The sequence below is a fragment of the Oncorhynchus kisutch genome, linkage group LG10, assembly GCF_002021735.2.
Source record: "Oncorhynchus kisutch isolate 150728-3 linkage group LG10, Okis_V2, whole genome shotgun sequence".
NCBI classification, from domain to species: domain Eukaryota; kingdom Metazoa; phylum Chordata; class Actinopteri; order Salmoniformes; family Salmonidae; genus Oncorhynchus; species Oncorhynchus kisutch.
In genome coordinates, this window is record NC_034183.2 from 38142620 (window position 1) to 38163417 (window position 20798).

A 20798-nucleotide genomic window follows, 5' to 3' on the forward strand; every position below is an offset into this window, starting at 1 on the left:
AGATATGCATTTGTTGGTCACAGATACCTTAAAAAAAAGGTAGGGACGTGGATCAGATAACCAGTCAGACCCTGGTGAGGACGACGAGCACGAAGATGAGCTCCCCTGAGACGATTTCTGACAGCGTGCAGAAATTCTTCAGTTGCGCGAACCCACAGTTTCATCAGCTGTCCGGGTGCCTGGTCTCAGACATTTCAACAGGTGAAAAAGACGGATGTGGAGGTCCTTGGCTGGCATGGTTACACATGGTCTGCAGTTGTGAGGCCGGTTGGACGTACTGCCAAATTCTCTAAAACAATGTTGGAGGCAGCTTATGGTAGAGAAATGAACATTCAATTTTCTGGCAACAGCTCTGGTGGACATTCCTGCAGTCAGCATGCCAATTGCACGCTCCCTCAAAACAAGACATATGTGGCATTGTGTTGTATGACAAAAATGCACATTTTAGAGTGGCCTTTTATTTATTTTTTATCTTTATTTAATTAGGCAAGTTAGTTAAGAACAAATTCTTATTTGCAATTACGGCCTACCAAAAGGCCTCCTGCGGGGATGGGGGTTGGGATAAATGTAATAAAAATGTAATGTAATAACACTATAGGACAAAACACACATCACGACAAGAGAGACAACACAACACTACATAAAGAGAGACCTAAGACGACAACATAGCATGGCAGCAACACATGACAACACAGCATGGTAGCAACACTACATGACAACAACATGGTAGCAACCCACAGTTTAATAAACACAAGGTGCACCTGTGTAATGATCATGCTGTTTAATCTTCTTGATATACCACACCTGTCAGGTGGATGAATTCTCTTGGCAAAGGAGAAATTCTCACTAACAGGGATATAAACAAATTTGTTGGTATGGAACATTTATGGGACATTTTATTTCAGCTCATGAAACATGGGACCAACACTTTACGTGTTGTGTTTTTATATTTGTGTTCAGTATACTTTGTATCCCTCATTTAAGTGTTTCTTTATTTTTGTCAGTTACCCGTAGAATACAGTAGTCAATACAGGGACAATAAAGGGCTTTAAACATTGAAGAAACCCCTATAATGGCTTCTTGACTAGACTATACAGCAGTAGTTATTAAGCCACTTAAGATGGAGACACACAGCAAATTGAGACATGTTATAAGTATGTAAAGTGTAACGAGAAATTACAAGTATTGGTCATTACAAACATGTCATACACGGCAGGGAAGTAGTGCTCAGTCCTTCATAAAGTGGGCACAGCTTAGGTTAAGACAGGGTAGTAGGAAATGAACATCCTATGACTGTTTTTAAAAGGCATTTTTTTGATGACAATTGCATGTGCCTTTTGTAATTAGTTTCCTACCCTGGCTTTAGACGTCAGAAATCACAGTTTAATAAGAGGAATTGACCCTATGTTCAGCTGGATGGAATAACTAGCACCATCATCACAGCTAGGGATCAATCAACACTCCTGTTCAATAATCATATAAATTTCTTCTGGAACCAACAATAAGGTAGTAAGAGCACTCAGGTCTCCAATGGCAGAGAGAGGAACAGCACATTATGCCAATTTCCAGATTATTAAGATAACTGGGTGGATTTCATACATTTTCACCCCTCAATAAGAACTTGTACTTGTTACATGGCATGACTATGAATCATGATGAATTGAATCCTAAATTAAATACGGAGAGCGCAATCAGCAGGTGATTGTAAATGTATCTTGGCGGATTTGCTTTTTGTTTATTCATCATAAACCGGCTCCTGCACTATGCATACTGCACTATACCGTAGCATTATATAGATCCTACACAGTTGTTAAAAAAATAAAAATAAATCTATGAAACACCATCCTTTCGGCCTCTCCAGTGTTCTATTGTAGGTGGTTGTTTTAAAGGGTTGTAAACATTGACCAGTAAGCACAGGGAATGATTGACACATGAGCACTTTCAGAGGGGGGGGGGGGGGGGGTAGCCTGGATAACATTCTGTTATCAAGGGGTAACACAGCAGAAACAGACTTGTTTCGGGCAAGGGGGCAGCAGTGGCCCGACCCTGCCCTGAGAGCATACCTGGGTTTAAATACTATTCAGAATCATGTTAAATACATTGTCTGCTTGATTAAGCTTGCCTGGCTTAATAATGGCCCAATAGTATAGTTCCAAAAATGTCAAACCCCGCTCTCCTGGCACATCAAAGTATGTGAAAGATTTCAAGTATAGTATTTGAACCCAGGTCTGCCTGAGAGACCCCTAACGGAGCATGCTCAGATCAGACTTTGGCCTTCTTGTTGATGAGAACGGAGCAACAGGTGAGGGCTCCGTCCACCTTGACCTTCTCCATGTTCGACACTGGGATCAACATGTGGTCCTTCAGCTTCTCAAACACCTAGGGAAGAGAGTGAGAGAGGGAATATGTCTGTCTTCACCTTCCGTAACATTGTTTACAGGCATCGTTCATTTTTACAATGATTTGGAAGCACTTACGAGGGATGCAAATCTAAGAATGACCATTTTAGGTATAGCGAGTTCTCAGTCTTCTGAAGATAGAAAAACTAAGTGAGAAATATTACAGCATCTCCAGAAACCCTCAATGCAATGTGTCACCCTGTGGAGCCCCTCCAGAAGAAAACCACTGTTTTCCTAAGACACTTCCAAGCCAGAATATATATATATATATTTTTCTCTCTCCCTCTCTCCATGGGAAACACATGTTAACATTGCCAAAGCAACAACCAAAAACAACAACTTAGAAATAATTAAAAGGTCACCACCATTTTTAAACAATTTTCATTTCTACATTTTGTAGAAAAAAATGTAAAGTAAAAAAGTTCTAAACGATGACCTCATCAAAAGTTTAAACATTTTAAAAACAGTGATTTTCAAACACTATGAGATTTGCGGTGACATGGGAGCTAGAAAATACCCTCCCTCTGGCTAGAAACTCATTGCAGGGTTTAAAAATCACATTTTTTACCCTGTGATGTCACACAGAAGCATTTCTTAGGACCTTTCTTATCTTTTTAAGCACAGATCATAGAATCATACTGTTTTCATACATGTAGACACTGGTTTGGTGCTGGAGACAATGCATATTGAGGTTGACTGGCAGAATTGCCCTTTAACAGTAAACATTACCCACAGTAAACATTAACATTACAGTAAAAATCCCCTTCTGTCATACTAAAAGCCTGGGCTTTCAGTACCATAAGAGCAACAAGCAACCCACCCAACTCTGACCTATCAGATCCTCCAGCCATGAATCAACAGGTCTTACTCTGGCCTTCCTACAAGCAATACATAGAACAGGGGTAAACCCCATCAACCATTGGAGGGGGGATCACGAGGTCAGGGGGGGCGATGCACTTTATCCAAACTCCTCTCCGCCTAACTCCTTTTTTTTCTTCTAAATCTGTTCTCTCGCTCTCTTTCACTCAAGTGTTTCTGTTTTTATGGCAGTGAGTCTGTTCTTTCCAGCTGGGTTGTTATTACTGTGGTTGAAATTTATACAAGGGGTAGGAGAACTTCACTGTGGGGGCTGGCTGAGACCTTTTGTCTAGTCGACTTCGATCTCTCTTCTCAGCCCCCCCCCCCTCTTTATGTAACGCTACTAAAAATAGCCGGAGACAGAATTTTTAGGGTGAGAATGTTTAATGTTTATACTGTAGGAAAGCGGAGCGGCTTTGCAGGCAGTGAGCGGGTTCGGTCTGATTGGGTTGACGAATCTCTCATTCTCTTCCTCCCTCTCTCTCTATCTGAAGGGGGGGGGGTCTGTCTGTCTAGATTACTGTTATATAGATGTGTTAAGTTCAATCAGGCTGAGAGGGCGCACAGCTTGTTTTTGTATCTCCCAGATCTGCTCTTCCAGAGTGGTGGTTGCGAGAGATTACATGGAACTGTGTCTGACAGTCTGACACGCAGAAATGTATCCCTGTGTTCCGACACCCCTGATGATTGTGATTCCAACACCTCTACATTTAATGACTCTTCATCCCACAGATGGTGCGCAGAGAGGCAGAAAGCGCCCTAAGCTTCGATCCAGGACCCATATGAATACACTCTACAGTGGCCTGATACAGGACACTGACGCAGACACTCTGGTTTATGTTTCGGGTTGAATTCCCCTTTAGCCAATCCTCAAGGCACATATTATATTAAGCCTTGGGAAATCGGACAACAGTTCCAAATCCAACGAGACGTATTTCAATAAATGCTTCGTACTAAAAAAGAAATTGTTCAAGTTTGGGTTTTAACCGCAGAGAACATTTGAGGTCTTAGGGCTGTCTGTGCAGATTGCAGGGTGTTGGTTGTCATAGTGACACAGGAATGCGTAGCGACAATGAGGAGTCTAAATGACATGGCTCATCCTCAGCCGTCTCTAACAGCTACAGAGACAATAACATGTCATTCGCTGCTCCCATACGAGCTGACATCCAAGGGTCACGACAAAGTGCAGGGATATTTACGACAAACATATGCATACAAGACGACAAATATACAATATTCAGTGGCTAATAACTGGGGGAGAACAGAGATTAGCATGTGTGTGCTAGTGCACAGTGTGTGTGTGCTAGTGCACAGTGTGTGTGTGCTCACTTTGGCACTCTCTGGGAACTCCTCTGGGGTGCAGTGTAGCAGTACATGGCCTTTGCTGGGGAGGTTCATGTAGATGGTGTTAGCTGCAATGTCATCAGGCACCGTCAGCTTGTTGTAGCGATGGTCACTCATCTGCTGCATGATCTACAGACACACAGGGAGACAGACAGACAGATGTCTGGTAAGCTGTAAGCGGGGCACACAGAGCCACGGTGAGATTGGAGAGAAGCCCAGTCCAAATTCTCTCCTAAACCTCTTGGCCATAGCTCTCTGATGTTTCTAGATATGTAACAAATATGGTGGGAGCGCTACCCCTACACTGCTTATACCTTTCCAGGCAAACATTGAAGGGTACGGTCGAAGGAGGAGGGGCAAGGATCATATTGTGGCTGGGCAAAAAGGAACCAGACCCTGCTGTTTTTGCCTGCTCCAGTCCTAACCTCCAAACCACTATCTGGGTGGCTGGGCCTTAATGGAGAACACAGACGGGCAGACAGACTGACTGACATTCTTTCATGGCAGATGTCATGTTATTTATGTAATCTGCTGGGTCGGGGCTTGGGGGAGAAGGAGCAGCACTAGTTCAAGCACTATGACCTTAATGCAGAGAAGAGCAGATGTGTGAGAGTGTGTGTGTGTCCAAGGTTTACGACCTGAACACCGGTGGATACCTTAGAGGAGGAAAAGGATGAGGGAGAACCAAAGTAAACATTGAAAAGGTATTGTCATCTCCTTCCCCTCTTCCCTGACTCCTTCCTCTCGCCCCTTTTGCTCTGCACCTCTTTTTTTATATCATGCAGAGAGAGTCTGAGCTGGTGTGTGTGTGTGTGTGTTTGAGGAGAATTTGGGTTAGAAGAGTGATTGTGGTGTTGATCCATGATGATAAATCTCAAAACCCCTCACGATGCTCCATTTGTCTCTGTGGATCATGACGTGAACAATGTGCTTTGTGGTTTGGCCTGTTCACACATTCCCCTCTACCCTGGGGTTGGCCGGTGTGCGTGTGTGTGAGAAATGTGCACGTGTCTGGTATGTGTTTGTATCTCCCAGATCTGCTCTTCCAGAAGGGCGGTTGCCGGCTCCGCCCGGCCTGGCGGGGTGAGAAAATGACCATAAACACCTTGGCTTATGTATGGCGTGTTGCGTGACCGCAGCAGTCCTAAATGAAACACGGTCCATGTGCGTGACCGCGAGCGCTCTCTTCACACACAGGAGGATTAGCGGTCTGGCGTGAGAGACTGAGACAGAGAGGTGAGAGACTGTATGACACTCACGCCACACAGATCAGTATTTCCCTCAGTTTTATAATAGTTATCATTTTCTCTCCTCTCAAATCCAAGTCGGACATTGATGAGGGATCATTTTTGGACTTCAGGCAAGTCCTCAGTTTCTTTATCACATAATGACATCATTACATCACTCCATCGTGTGGGTCAGAGGGCACAGAGCAGTAGCCAATGCCTGAGGAGATGTGGCATAACGGCTAGTCTTATGACAGACGGGCTAGAAAACACGTGAGATCTGGTTTTGGGTGCCGATAGAACATAATGGCAGACCACAGCTAGAGGAGAGGAGACATACTGAAAGGCAGTCTATAGGAAATACTACACTAACAGGACGAGGACTGTCTGATGAGCTGTCCAATTACTTTCTAATCTCAACTGACTGATGTTATTAAACCAGTACTCCCCATTTCAGTCCTCCTGGGCACAATTTTCCCTTCACTGAACTCTTCCCCATATACTGTAGGAATTGTTACTACCTCAGTCAAGCTTACAAACCCCCTTCAGATGAACGTCTTGCTCTCTAATGTAAGACAAATGGGGCACAACAGAACTGGATTAGAACCAATGAACGATCTCTACAGTGAGCAGTGCCTCTCTCACAATGACTGTGTACATTCCCCCGAAGTACTGTTTAATATGAAAAACTGCTGAATGTGTGACGGAATGTGCAGAGTCAATCTTGCTAAACAAAATATTCACTGGGAGGTAACGGAATACCCTACGAGCAACAAACAGACACATAACAAAAACTACTGTCACTTTAATGAAGGGATATGGGATGCCATTCCTCTAAAGTCACCAGTACACAGAGTATTCTTGCAGCACACTTACAATATGTGGAATTTTCACAGTTCACACAATTTCCCCTGACCCGTGTAGCCATTAAACTAAGTTGTTACAATGGCTCTTTTCAAAAACCAGTTGCTATCCAATGGACCAGGGGAATGGTTATTAGACTGTAATGGCTACCTGTTGATGTCATTATTTGGGATTGGTCCTTGACACACATTTCTTCCCAGAGAACCGACTGTTATTGGCTTATGGTCCATGTTTATTCCTGTCCCTTTAGGCCAGCGTCTCTTCAAGAAGGTGAATGCAGGGGCACAAGTGGTGGCGTCTGTGTGAATGGGGGCGGGGTCAGCTGCTCCTTCTGACTGGCTGGGTAACCCAGTGCTGGGTAAATATGGGGCAGAACACACGCTGGGTTATCTTGATCCAGCCAGTTGGGTTGCGTGAATAACCCAACATGTTGTGTGGTTGGGATTACACAAACATGGGTTTTATTCACTTTCATGCTGGGTTAACCCAGCAGCTGGGTCTTTTTAATGTAATCCTTAGGTTATTTTCAGGAGGCATGGCTTTCAGATAGATGTTTTTGGCCACCCGAAAGGGTAAATGTCATTCCTGTTCATCTGTTGTATTGTATCAAATGTTAAGATTGTACACTGCAATTTTGAATGTGCCTTAATTTGGCATATTTCATTATTATAAAATATGAATAATATTAACATTATTAATTGCATATTGTAATGAAGTGGTAAGTATCCCAACTTTGGGATTTGTACAGGGTCTTAAGAAACACACATTTCTGTAAGCCTCATAAAAGCTTTAAAACGATCAGTGTTTAGCCTTAACATGCGCTAACAATACAACATAACAGACTAACATAAATACATTTACTCTCACAGGTGGCCAAAAATAACTATTTGAAAGCCATGCCCCAAGTCTTCTGATCATGCCTCTAAAGGGCTGGGTCTGGGGTATAGGCCTGGGGTTGAGGCTGGGGTGTGGGATATAAGGCTGGTGTCTGGGTATAGGGCTGGGGGTATGGGCCTGGGGATAGGGCTGGGGCAGAAAGCTGGGCCTGGGGTCAGTTATGGGCCAATCAGTGAGTCCTTTAAGCATAAGTCAACCTGGAACCCTGGTTCACTGGAAAGGGAGAGTGTGCGTGAGAGAGCATTAGCACTTCAGTATAAGTAAGAGGGAGTATTTTGGGGAGATGACTTCACGGCTGAGGCTTGGCAGTGATAGCCACAATTGTTATGAGTACGATCAGATGATGGAATTCATCCGGTACACGTCCTCAACTTGGGAGGGCTAAACATAGTATGACTGCAGACTATGCAAGGCACACACACACACACACACACACACACACATGCAAGGACACACAGATGCACACACACAAACACTGGCTGCCACAATTGGTGTGCCGTCAACTATACTGTATCAGAACCATGACTCAGTATCAGACCAGACATGGTAACATGGCAATACAGTCATAGCCTGCTTTAGTAACAAAGTCATAGTTTGGTCTGTGAATAACATGCCAACCTTATACCACTACTTCACTACTCAAAATTAGGTGTGCGTTCACAAAAGCTCACCAAGGAAATCCAGCCAGCAGGCATGTAATAATATCTAATGATATTATCATTAGATTTGAGCTACATTCACAAAAACAACCCCTTTACGTGCATTACAGCTACATTCACAGCAACAGCAACCCATTTACATTCTTTACAATAGCATTCACAACAACCCCTTTTGCGTTCATTATAGCAGCATTTCCCAACTCCAGTCCTTAAGTACCCCAACAGCACACATTTTAGTTTCAGCCCCAGACAAACTCACCTGATTCCACCAAAGATTGCCTATTATACTGACAAGACAGTCAAGTGACCACTTCAACAATGGAAATACATGTCCTCAAAGATGAAAGGCAGGCAGGAGGTGAGATCAGGTGGGACCATTCTAGCAGATACACGTGAACAGGCCAAAGAGATAGAGGACTCATCTTTGTATCGGTGCCATTATAGCATCTGCGAAAGCATGGGCAGCACAATTGAGGCAATCTCCATTTTAAAGTAGTCTGTTTTTTTCCTCTTCATTGGCTGATTGCTCCCAACTCACAGGAATCCCCACCCAGTTGACTACTTACATTTTTTAAAAACATTTTATTTAACTAGGCAAGTCCGTTAAGAACAAATTCACATTTTTACAATGACGGCCTTTCCCTGGCCAAATCCTCCTCTAACCTAACCCAGACGACGCTAGGCCAATTGTGCGCCGCCCTATAGGACTCCCGATCACGGCCGGTTGCAATACAGCCCGGGATCAAACCTGGGTCTGTAGCGGGGGTGGGCAATTCCAGTCCTCGATAGGGCCTGATTGGTGTCACAGTTTTGCCCCAGCCCCCAGCTAACACACTTGACTCTAATAATCACCTAATCATGATCTTCAGTTTAGAATGCAATTTGATTAATCAGCTGTGTTTGCTAGGGATGGAGAAAAAGTGTGACACCAATCAGGCCCCCGAGGACTGGAGTTGCCCACCCCTGGTCTGTAGTGACGCCTGTAGCACTGAGACGCAGTGCATTAGACCGCTGTGCCACTCGGGAGCCCAATGGTATAAGATGGTGTAAGCACTCAATGGCAATGGCCACGCTAAAACGAGTTATATCCATGATGAGTTCTCTGTTTAGCTCTATGACAACAGGCACAACTCCGATATAAAGTCATTTTTTCAAAGTTGGCGAAATGTCATGGGTGTCCACTTATGTCAGTGCATTCATCACAACCGAACCATAACAAAACGTCTATTCGATCCAATAAGCCTCACGCAGCAAATTCAACACTCATTGACCTCAAATTCCTAACGTCAATGGATCATTTTCGTGGAAAGATTTTGGACTGAGTAAAACCTCTCACTTCGCCTCTTCCTCTCTGATTCAACTCATTGAGGGCTTGATGATTAGTTGACAAGTTGGATCAGGTGTACCTTATGATCTCAGCCGTTCATTAAAGTCCTTTATAACTACAGCTAATTGCTTGTTGGAGGAAGGGGGAGGGGTAATCAGGAATTACAATGCTGTGAGAAATTCTGTCATTAACTCATGCTAATGGCCCTTCTCGCTTTTCTCTACAATAGCTAATGGAATCTTAATGGGGCTCCAGTGTGTGTCAACTAAAAGTGTGCTGTATTAGTTAGCTATCACTATTACAGAAGTAGGATCTTAATTTGAGCCAGTTTTATACAGCAGGAAGATAATCCTGCAGCAACAGAACATGTGAATTATAATTAGTGTACATTTTTGTAGGGGTCTATATTTTCTAATTTCAATACATTTTTTATTCATAAATTTTTTGTTATTAGGGCAAATCAATTCGGAAATTACAAACTTGAGAAGCCTTTTAAAAACTCAAATACACTACAAGTTTGCATTTGCAGGAAAAATTCTCAGCAACAAGAGTGATCAAATTAAGATCCTGCACCGTATGTAATAATTCATTACCAGTGTAAATAACTAATACTTGGATATGTTTGCCTCAGTATGTTGAATAAGCTAAGGATAACATTGGAGAATAAACATATGTACAGTCTTTACACATCTCATTGATAATGATAATTGTATACCACAGGAAGAGTCGCTGATGCAATTGTAACAGCTAATGGGGATCCACATGAACAAATAAGTACTTAGAGGGACATGGAATTTTGTGTCTGTCTGTGGTTGAAGTAATCTGTAGATAGTTCCTCTCAACTTATTTAGTGTTTCAACACTTTGCATCCCTGGGCCAGTAGGGGGTGACGTCTCACTGAGAAGGCAGATGAGGAAGAACTCTACCACTGAGAAAGCCTGGCTGTCAACTTTCAGGTGTGTCTGTCCCAGGTGTGCAGGGCCAGAATACTGAACAGGCTCGCAGGGCACATGCCCCGGGGCCCCTGACCTCCAGATAGCATATGATAGCAATGTGTAGAATTGCTGGAAATTAGCTTTAAAACTGCAAAATGTTCTCTCAGCCTTATGGCAAAGTGTGAACAAAAGCATGAAATGAGCTATAAAACAGCATTTTTCTTCTTCTTCCATGACAAAAAAAGTGTATAATTGCAGGAAATGTCCTTTTACACTGCACCATTTTCTCTTACTTAACCTCATGACAAAACATGTAGAATAGCATTATAAAACAGCACATTATTCTTTCTGCACCATGGAAAAATGTGTTGAAATGCAGTAGATTTGCAGAATTCCAAAATAAAGAACAAAAAAAAAGGTTAGTGCCCCGGGGCCCCAAGTGCTGTAGTCCGACCGAGCAGGTGTGTGTGCTCACTTGTCTCTGAGGTTTCAAAATGTATCACATTCTGTTTTCCTGTCTGTACTGTGTATTGACACAGAGTTGCGTGCCAGGCTCGTGACTCAACCCCCCCCCCCCCCCCCCCCGTCCCTACAGTCTGTGATTTGGAGTGGTGTGTGCATGCCAGTCTCCTGCTTTGATGCCGGGGAATTCCTTGTGTCTGTTCCTCAAAAAAGAACAGGCAGAGATTTATTGCAACAGTCTCCATGAAAGGTAGCAATATGTCACTGTCAGTGTGTTTGTGTTTGCTCCACATCTTTTATGAAGAGGATCTGTATTCCCTACAGGGTGTGTGTGCATCCCTATAGTGGTTATTCAAGGACTATCTTTAGATTAGCCCCATTGATTAAGAAGCCCTCTCTTTGGTAATGAGGTGGTGAGCGTTTTAAACATTTAAACAATAGTTGTATAATTGAGGTTCAGCTGTGTATAACATGGATTATACTATAGATTAACTACGAACACACATTTATCAGCGGGAGATCACATTCACATGTGGTTTCTGCAGGCTTGTAGAAGTTGGAGTCAGAGGCAGGCATCATACCGCAGAGAGAGGGGGGACCTGTTGTCGTGTGAGGTGTGTGTGTGTGTGTGTGTGTGTGTGTGTGTGTGTGTGTGTGGGGGGGGGGTTGAGTCAACACGTGTGATGACCTGTCTTGCATGTTACGCAGCGCTGTGAATGCCTGACAGAGGGGCAAGGAGAGGGGGGAGGGAGGGAGGAGGGAGCACAGGGCTGTACAGTTACAGTATATTGAGACAGAGCCAAAAATGAAAAGAGAAAAAAATAAATAGTGTCAATGTAAAATAAACAGTCTTTAAACTTGATACGATTTCTTAGGTTTTCATGACTACAATCCCAATCAGAGTTAAAGTTGGGAATACCTGGGAAAAGGCAATGACAACCCTGCAAATCCCCAAAGATCCAAACATTCCTCGCATAGGTCCAATTCGGGTCCTTCCAAAGTAATGTAACAGCTAATCGGGATCCACATGAACAAATAAGTACTTAGACGGTCATGGAATTCTGTCTGTCTGTCTGTGGTTGAAGTATGTAGAAGTGGTTTTGCACAAACGAGTCTTGTTGCGTGATCCAGACCAGATTCGTAATTTCCGGTCACAACTTGCAGACTTGTTTACGTGTTGCTGTGCGTTTTGTTGCCAACCTTACTTTGCTACCTGACAACTTTACGGTTTTTACTTTTTAATTACCGTTTATATTTTTAGTTTTTCCCTCACTCAACTTTTTTTTTTCATTCAACTTTTTCACTCCGGACGCTTTATCTGGACATGGTTCTCAGGACTTCCAACAGCCGAAGCTAAGTAGTAACATTAAAATGATGCCTTCTAATTGCAGTCGCTGTACTCATAATATACAGGAGAACGATCGCCTTATGGCGAGGATAGCTGTGCTGCAAGCCCAGCTTCAGACGCAATCGTTAGGCAAGGGTAATTTCAGTGTAGGAAAGGAGAAAACAGCGTCTGTGCCACCCGTAACTACAGATAGTAACGTTAGTATAAATCCCCTGGCACGGTCCCCACAGCCAGGACAACATTCTCATTGCTTCTGGAGGGAAATGCTGTAGGAATGCTCATCCGGTGTCGCTCATTCAGCCCGACAGAAAATTTCAACTGGTTTTCCCCATTAAGCAGCGAGATGGAGTCTGAGGCCAAGCCTTCTCTGGTCGCTACTCCTCCCTTTACGGGGTCTGAGACGCCGAAGCTTCCCACCATTAGCTCTGACAAATTGAAAACCCTAGTCATTGGCAACTCCGCTACCCGCAGTATTAGACTTAAAACGAATCATCCATCGAGCATACACTGTTTACCAGGGGGCAGGGCTACCGACATTAAGGCTAATCTGAAGATGGTGCTGGCTAAAGCTAAAACTGGCGAGTGTAGAGAGTATAGAGATATTGTTATCCACGTCGGCACCAACGATGTTAGGATGAAACAGTCAGAGGTCACCAAGGGCAACATAGCTTCAGCGTGTAAATCAGCTAGAAAGATGTGTCGGCATCGAGTAATTGTCTCTGGCCCCCTCCCAGTTAGGGGGAGTGATGAGCTCTACAGCAGAGTCTCACAACTCAATCGCTGGTTGAAATCTGTTTTCTGCCCCTCCCAAAAGATAGAATTTGTAGATAATTGGCCCTCTTTCTGGGACTCACCCACAAACAGGACCAAGCCTGGCCTGCTGAGGAGTGACGGACTCCATCCTAGCTGGAGGGGTGCTCTCATCTTATCTATCAACATAGACAGGGCTCTAACTCCTCTAGCTCCACAATGAAATCGGGTGCAGGCCAGGCAGCAGGCTGTTAGCCAGCCTGCCAGCTTAGTGGCATCTGCCACTAGCACAGTCAGTGTAGTCAGCTCAGCTATACCCATTGAGACCGTGTCTGTGCCTCGACCTAGGTTGGGCAAAACTAACTACATGGCGGTGTTCGCCTTAGCAATCTCACTAGAATAAAGACCTCCTCCATTCCTGCCATTATTGAAAGAGATCGTGATACCTCACATCTCAGAATAGGGCTACTTAATGTTAGATCCCTCACTTCAAAGGCAGTTATAGTCAATGAACTAATCACTGATCATAATCTTGATGTGATTGGCCTGACTGAAACATGGCTTAAGCCTGATGAATTTACTGTGTTAAATGAGGCCTTACCTCCTGGTTACACTAGTTACCATATCCCCCGTGCATCCCACAAAGGCGGAGGTGTTGCTAACATTTACGATAGCAAATGTCAATTTACAAAAAAAAGACATTTTCATCTTTTGAGCTTCTAGTCATGAAATCTATGCAGCCTACTCAATAACTTTTTATAGCTACTGGGACATATACAGCGTTCCTCACTGAGTTCCCTGAAGTCCTATCAGACCTTGTAGTCATAACAGATCATATTCAAATTTTTTGTGATTTTAATATTCACATGGAAAAGTCCACAGACCCACTCCAAAAGGCCTACGGAGCCATTATTTTGTCCAACATGTCTCTGGACCTACTCACTGTCACAGTCATACTCTGGACCTAGTTTTGTCCCATGGAATAAATGTTGTGGATCATAATGTTTTTCCTCATAATCCTGGACTATCGGACCACCATTTTATTATGTTTGCAATCGCAACAAATAATCTGCTCAGACCCCAACCAAGGAGCATCAAAAGTCGTGCTATAAATTCTCAGACAACCCAAAGATTCCTTGATGCCCTTCCAGACTCCCTCTGCCTACCCAAGGACGTCAGAGGACAAAAATCAGTTCACCACCTAACTGAGGAACTCAATTTAACCTTGCGCAATACCCTAGATGCAGTTGCACCCCTAAAAACTAAAAAACATTTGTCATAAGAAACTAGCTATATATGGTATACAGAAAATACCCGAGCTCTGAAGCAAACCTCCAGAAAATTGGAATGGAAATGGCACCACACCAAAATGGAAGTCTTCCGACTAGCTTGGAAAGACAGTACCGTGCAGTATCATCCTATTTTTCCAACTTAATTGAGGAAAATAAGAACAATCCAAAATGTATTTTTGATACTGTCGCAAAGCTAACTAAAAAGCAGCATTCCCCAAGAGAGGATGGCTTTCACTTCAGCAGTAATAAATTCATGAACTTCTTTGAGGAAAAGATCATGATCATTAGAAAGCAAATTACAGACTCCTCTTTAAATCTGCGTATTCCTCCAAAGCTCAGTTGTCCTGAGTCTGCACAACTCTGCCAGGACCTAGGGTCAAGAGAAACACTCAAGTGTTTTAGTACTATATCTCTTGACACAATGATGAAAATAATCATGGCCTCTAAACCTTCAAGCTGCATACTGGACCCTATTCCAACTAAACTACTGAAAGAGCTGCTTCCTGTGCTTGGCCCTCCTATGTTGAACATAATAAACGGCATTCTACCACCGGATGTGTACCAAACTCATTAAAGTGGCAGTAATAAAGCCTCTCTTGAAAAAGCCAAACCTTGACCCAGAAAATATAAAAAACTATCCATTCCTCACTGCCTTCCTGAAGACAAACAATGTATAAGAAATGCTTCAGTCTGGTTTTAGACCCCATCATAGCACTGAGATTGCACTTGTGATGATGGTAAATTACCTTTTAATGGCGTCAGACCGAGGCTCTGCATCTGTCCTCGTGCTCCTAGACCTTAGTGCTGCTTTTTGATACCATCGATCACCACATTCTTTTGGAGAGATTGGAAACACAAATTGGTCTACACGGACAAGTTCTGGCCTGGTTTAGATCTGATCTGTCGGAAAGATATCAGTTTGTCTCTGTGAATGGTTTTGTCCTCTGACAAATCAACTGTAAATATCGGTGTTCCTCAAGGTTCCGTTTTAGGACCACTATTGTTTTCACTATATATTTTACCTCTTGGGGATGTCATTCGAAAACATAATGTTAACTTTCACTGCTATGCAGATGACACACAGCTGTACATTTCAATGAAACATGGTGAAGCCCCAAAATTGCCCTCGCTAGAAGCCTGTGTTTCAGACATAAGGAAGTAGATGGCTGCAAACTTTCTATTTTTATACTCGGACAAAACAGAGATGCTTGTTCTAGGTCCCAAGAAACAAAGAGATCTTCTGTTGAATCTGACAATTAATCTTGATGGTTGTACAGTCGGACCTCAGCGTTACTCTGGACCCTGATCTCTCTTTTTCCATCAACGTAACATTGCGACAATCTGAAACTTTCTGTCCAAAAATGATGCAGAAGAATTAATCCATGCTTTTGTTACTTCTAGGTTAGACTACTGCAATGCTCTACTTTCCCGCTACCCGGATAAAGCACTAAATAAACTTCAGTTAGTGCTAAATACAGCTGCTAGAATCCTGATTAGAACCAAAAAATGTGATCATATTACTCCAGTGCTAGCCTCCCTACTGGCTTTCCTGTTAAGGCAAGGGCTGATTTCAAGGTTTTACTGCTAACCTACAAAGCATTACATGGGCTTGCTCCTACCTATCTTTCCGATTTGGTCCTGCCATACATACCTACACGTACGCTACGGTCACAAGACACAGGCTTCCTAATTGTCCCTTGAATTTCTAAGCAAACAGCTGGAGGCAGGGCTTTCTCCTATAGAGCTCCATTTCTATGGAAAGTGAGAGACACAGACACGGTCTCAACCATTAAGGCTTTACTGAAGACTGATCTCTTCAGTGGGTCAAATGATTGAGGAGTGTGAAGGTGAACGGAAAGGCTCTGGAGCAACGAACCACCCTTGCTGTCTCTGCCTGGCCGGTTCCCCTCTCTCCACTGGGATTCTCTGCCTTTAACCCCATTACAGGGGCTGAGCCACTGGCTTACTGGTGCTCTTCCATGCCGTCCCTAGGAGGGGTGCGTCACTTGAGTGGGTTGAGTCACTGACGTGATCTTCCTGCCTGGGTTGGCGCCCCCCCCATGGGTTGTGCCGTGGCGGAGATATTTGTGGGCTATACTAGGCCTTGTCTCAGGATGGTATTGGTGGTTGAAGATATCCCTCTAGTGGTGTGGGGGCTGTGTTTTGGCAAAGTGGGTGGGGTTATATCCTGCCTGTTTGGCCCTGTCCGGGGGTATCATTGGATGGGGCCACAGTGTCTCCTGACCCCTCCTGTCTCAGCCTCCAGTATTTACGCTGCTTTAGTTTATGTGTCGGGGGGCAAGGGTCAGTCTGTTATATCTGGAGTACTTCTCCTGTCTTATCCGGTGTCCTGTGTGAATTTAAGTATGCTCCCTCATTCTCTCTTCCTTTCTCTCTCTCTCGGAGGACGTGAGCCCTAGGACCATGCCTCAGGACTACCTGGCATGATGACTCCTTACTGTTCCCAGTCCACCTGGCCGTGCTGCTGCTCCAGTTTCAACTGTTCTGCCTGCGGCTATGGAATCCTGACCTGTTCACAGGACGTGCTACCTGTCACAGACCTGCTGTTTTCAACTCTCTAGAGACAGCAGGAGCGGTAGAGATACTCTTAATGATCGGCTATGAAAAGCCAACTGACATTTACTCCTGAGGTGCTGACTTGTTGCACCCTCGACAACCACTGTGATTATTATTATTTGACCATGTTGGTCATCTATGAACATTTGAAAATCTTGGCCATGTTCTGTTTTAATCTCCACCCGGCACAGCCTGGCCACCCCTCATAGCCTGGTTCCTCTCTAGGTTTCTTCCTAGGTTTTGGCCTTTCTAGGGAGTTTATCCTAGCCACTGTGCTTCTACACCTGCATTGCTTGCTGTTTGGGGTTTTAGGCTGGGTTTTTGTACAGCACTTTGATATATCAGCTGATGTAAGAAGGGCTATATAAATACATTTGATTTAATGCTTGGGGGTATATGGGAGCTCCTGCGAGATAGAAAATGACCATGTAGTGAAGCATGTATTGCCCTTTCTGTATCGTATTGTTTCTGCATTACACTGAAGAAGCCTTCCTCTCAATGACGTGTCCTCCCCTGTTTGTTCTACATGACACAGGGATGAGTTAAGTTAGAGCAATGTGATCTCCAGTTTGATCCCAGTACAAGGGTGTGGGCAAGATGGCCTGCAGTTACGTCGAGCAACAAATGTGTCACCTGAAATACTATTCAATACAAAGACCACATTTTCCAAACTGGGAGCAAGTCAATAAAACGTTTTCATTTGCAAACTCATTAAGAACTGTTTACACATTGTTTAGGAGTTCCATTATTCTTATTGTAGTGACTTATTACCAGGTGGAACTATTCAAAACTGGAAAATTAAGTAAAACATCTGACAAATCCATTAATATCGAAGACAAATGAAGAAACAATATTAGAATAATACAAATAATTAGGTGGGTGCTTACATTGGTCCTATTTGACATACGTACAAGTATGTATTATATTCCAGTGTTTCTCTCCACCTCCATCCCTTCCCCTGCAGCCTGCTCTCCCCCACCCCCTATTCTCCCTTCTCCCACTCATCCCCATGCTATACAGAGCAGTTGTGCCTCTACCTAACTTTCTCTCTCCATCCCAACTCTCTCCCCCATCTCTCTCCTACTGCCTATCCCTTTCTCCAAATTCATCCCTTCCCCTCTCCTGCAGACTCCTCTCCCTCCTTTTAACGCCTGTGTTCTTTGTTGTAAGAGACAGGGTTCCATCAAGGGACAAAATGTTTCAGGTTTTGGTTTTGTTGAGCCCCACCACGAGAAGACAACCTCGCCCAGCTTGGCAATGTTTGAGAGTCGCTCAAATCTGTTAATTCTCGTCACCTATGAAGAATGTTCATATATACTCAGTGGCCAGTTTATAAGGTACACCACCCCGTTCACAAAAATGGTTTGTTGCTCCTACAGACAGAAAGTCACGTGGCCGTGGCTTGCTTATATAAAGCAGGCAGACAGGCATCGAGGCATTCGGTTACTGTTCGATTGAACGTTAGAATGGGCAAAACAAGTGACCTACGCGGCTTTGAGCGTGCTATGACTGTCGGTTCCACTATCTCAGAAACAGACGGCCTTCTGGGCTTTTCACACACAACAGTTTATTTGGTTTACTGAGAGTGGTGCGGCAAACAAAATACATCAAGTCAGCGGCAGCCCTGTGGGCGAAAACAGCTCGTTAATGAGACGTCGAAGGAGAATGGCAAGAATCGTTCAAGCTAACAATGCAAATAACGACGCAGTACAGCGGTGTGCAGAAAGGCTTGGAACGTATAACTCATCAGTCCTTGTCACGGATGGGCTAGTGCAGCAGACGACCACAACGGGTTCCACTCCTATCAGCTAAAAACAAGAAGCGGCTCCCGATCACCAACACTGGACAATTTATATGAGCCGCGCTCAAGGTCCTAAACGACATCATAACCACCATCGATAAGAGACACTACTGTGCAGCCGTATTCATCGACCTGGCCAAGGCTTTCGACTCTGTCAATCACCACATTCTTATTGGCATGTGGTGATTGCCTCGCCTGGTTTACCAACTACTTCTCTGATAGAGTCCAGTGTTGTCCGGGCCTGTTGTCCGGACCTCTGGCTGTCTCTATGGGGGTGCCACAGGGTTCAATCCTTGGGCCAACTCTCCTCTCTGTATACATCAATGATGTTGCTCTTGCTGCTGGTGAGTCTCTGGTACACCTCTACGCAGACGACAGCATTCTGTATACTTCTGGCCCCTCTTTGGACACTGTGTTAACTAACCTCCAGACAAGCTTCAATGCCATACAACTCTCCTTCCGTGGCCTCCAACTGCTCTTAAACGCAGGGAAAACTAAATGCATGCTATTCAACCGATCACTGCCGCACCTGCTCGCCTGTCCAGCATCACTACTCTGGACGGCTCTGACTTAGAATATGTGGACAACTACAAATACCTAGGTGTCTGGTTAGACTGTAAACTCTCCTTCCAGACTCACATTAAGCATCTCCAATCCAAAATTAAACCTAGAATTGGCTTCCTATATCGCAATAAAGCATCCTTCACTCATGCTGCCAAACATACCCTCGTAAAACTGACCATCCTACCGATCCTCGACTTCGGTGATGTCATATATAAAATAGCCTCCAACACTCTACTCAACAAACTGGATGCAGTCTATCACAGTGCCATCCGTTTTGTCACCAAAACCCCATACACTCCCCACCATTGCGACCTGTACGCTCTCGTTGGTTGGCCCTCGCTTCATACGCGTCGCCAAACCCAATGGCTACAGGTTATCTACAAGTCTCTGCTTGGTAAAGCCCTGCCTTATCTCAGCTCACTGGTCACCATAGCAGCACCCACTCGTAGCACGTGCTCCAGCAGGTATATTTCACTGGTCACCCCCAAAGCTAATTCCTCCTTTCGTCGTCTTTCCTTCCAGTTCTCTGCTGCCAATGACTGGAACGAACTGCAAAAATCTCTGAAGCTGGAGACATATCTCCCTCACTAGCTTTAAGCACCAGCTGTCAGAGCAGCTCACAGATCACTGCACCTGTACATAGCCCATATATCTACCTACCTCATCCCCATACAGTATTTATTAATTTATCTTGCTCCTTTGCACCCCAGTATCTCTACTTGCACATTCATCTTCTGCATATCTACCATTCAAGTGTTTAATTGCAATATTGTAGTTACATCGCCACCTGCTCCTTTGCACCCCAGCAGCTCTACTTACACATTCATCTTCTGCACATCTACCATTCCAGTTTTTAATTGCTATATTGTAATTACTTTGCCACCATGGCTTATTTATTGCCTTAACTCCCTTATCTTACCTCATTTGCACTCACTGTATATAGACTTTTTGTTTTCTTTTGTTCTACTGTATTATGGACTATGTTTTGTTTATTCCATGTGTAACTCTGTGTCGTTGTATGCGTCGAATTGCTACGCTTTATCTTGGCCAGGTCGCAGTTCCAAATGAGAACTTGTTCTCAACTAGCCTACCTGGTTAAATAAAGGTGAAATAAAAACAAATAAATATGTACATATTTTTATTCCATCCCTTACATTGTGTTTGTATAAGGTAGTCGTTGTGATTTTGTTCGATTACTTGTTAGACATTACTGCACTGTCGCAACCAGAAACACAAGCATTTCGCTACGCTCGCATTAACATCTGCTAACCATGTGTATGTGACAACTAAAATTCGATTTGAGTGGAGGAACCTCGCCGCTTCTTGTCGTGTCATGCTGATGGCAGAGTCAGGATTTGGGGTAAGTGTAGTGTGAACACGCCTGGCAGGCAACTCTGTGTCATAAAACGGGAAAACAGTACAGACACGAAACAGAATGTGACACGTTTTGAAATCCAGGAGAGACGAGAGAACATACACCTTCTTGGCGGGACTA

At 44.0% G+C, this 20798-nt stretch overlaps 1 protein-coding gene across 2 annotated transcripts in view; it reads right to left on the minus strand.

Annotated features, from left to right (window-relative positions):
- Window positions 1–442: 442 nt before the first annotated feature.
- LOC109898122 (N(G),N(G)-dimethylarginine dimethylaminohydrolase 1) overlaps window positions 443–20798 on the minus strand; it is a 121176-nt gene continuing 100820 nt past the window's right edge. For both annotated transcript variants that reach the window (XM_031833626.1, XM_020492935.2), the window contains exons 5-6: window positions 4587–4730; window positions 443–2379 (exon numbers count right to left, since the gene is read on the minus strand). In XM_031833626.1, coding sequence (XP_031689486.1) covers window positions 2263–2379; window positions 4587–4730 — 261 coding nt within the window. In that variant the 3' untranslated portion in view covers window positions 443–2262. The remainder of the gene's footprint in view (window positions 2380–4586; window positions 4731–20798) is intronic.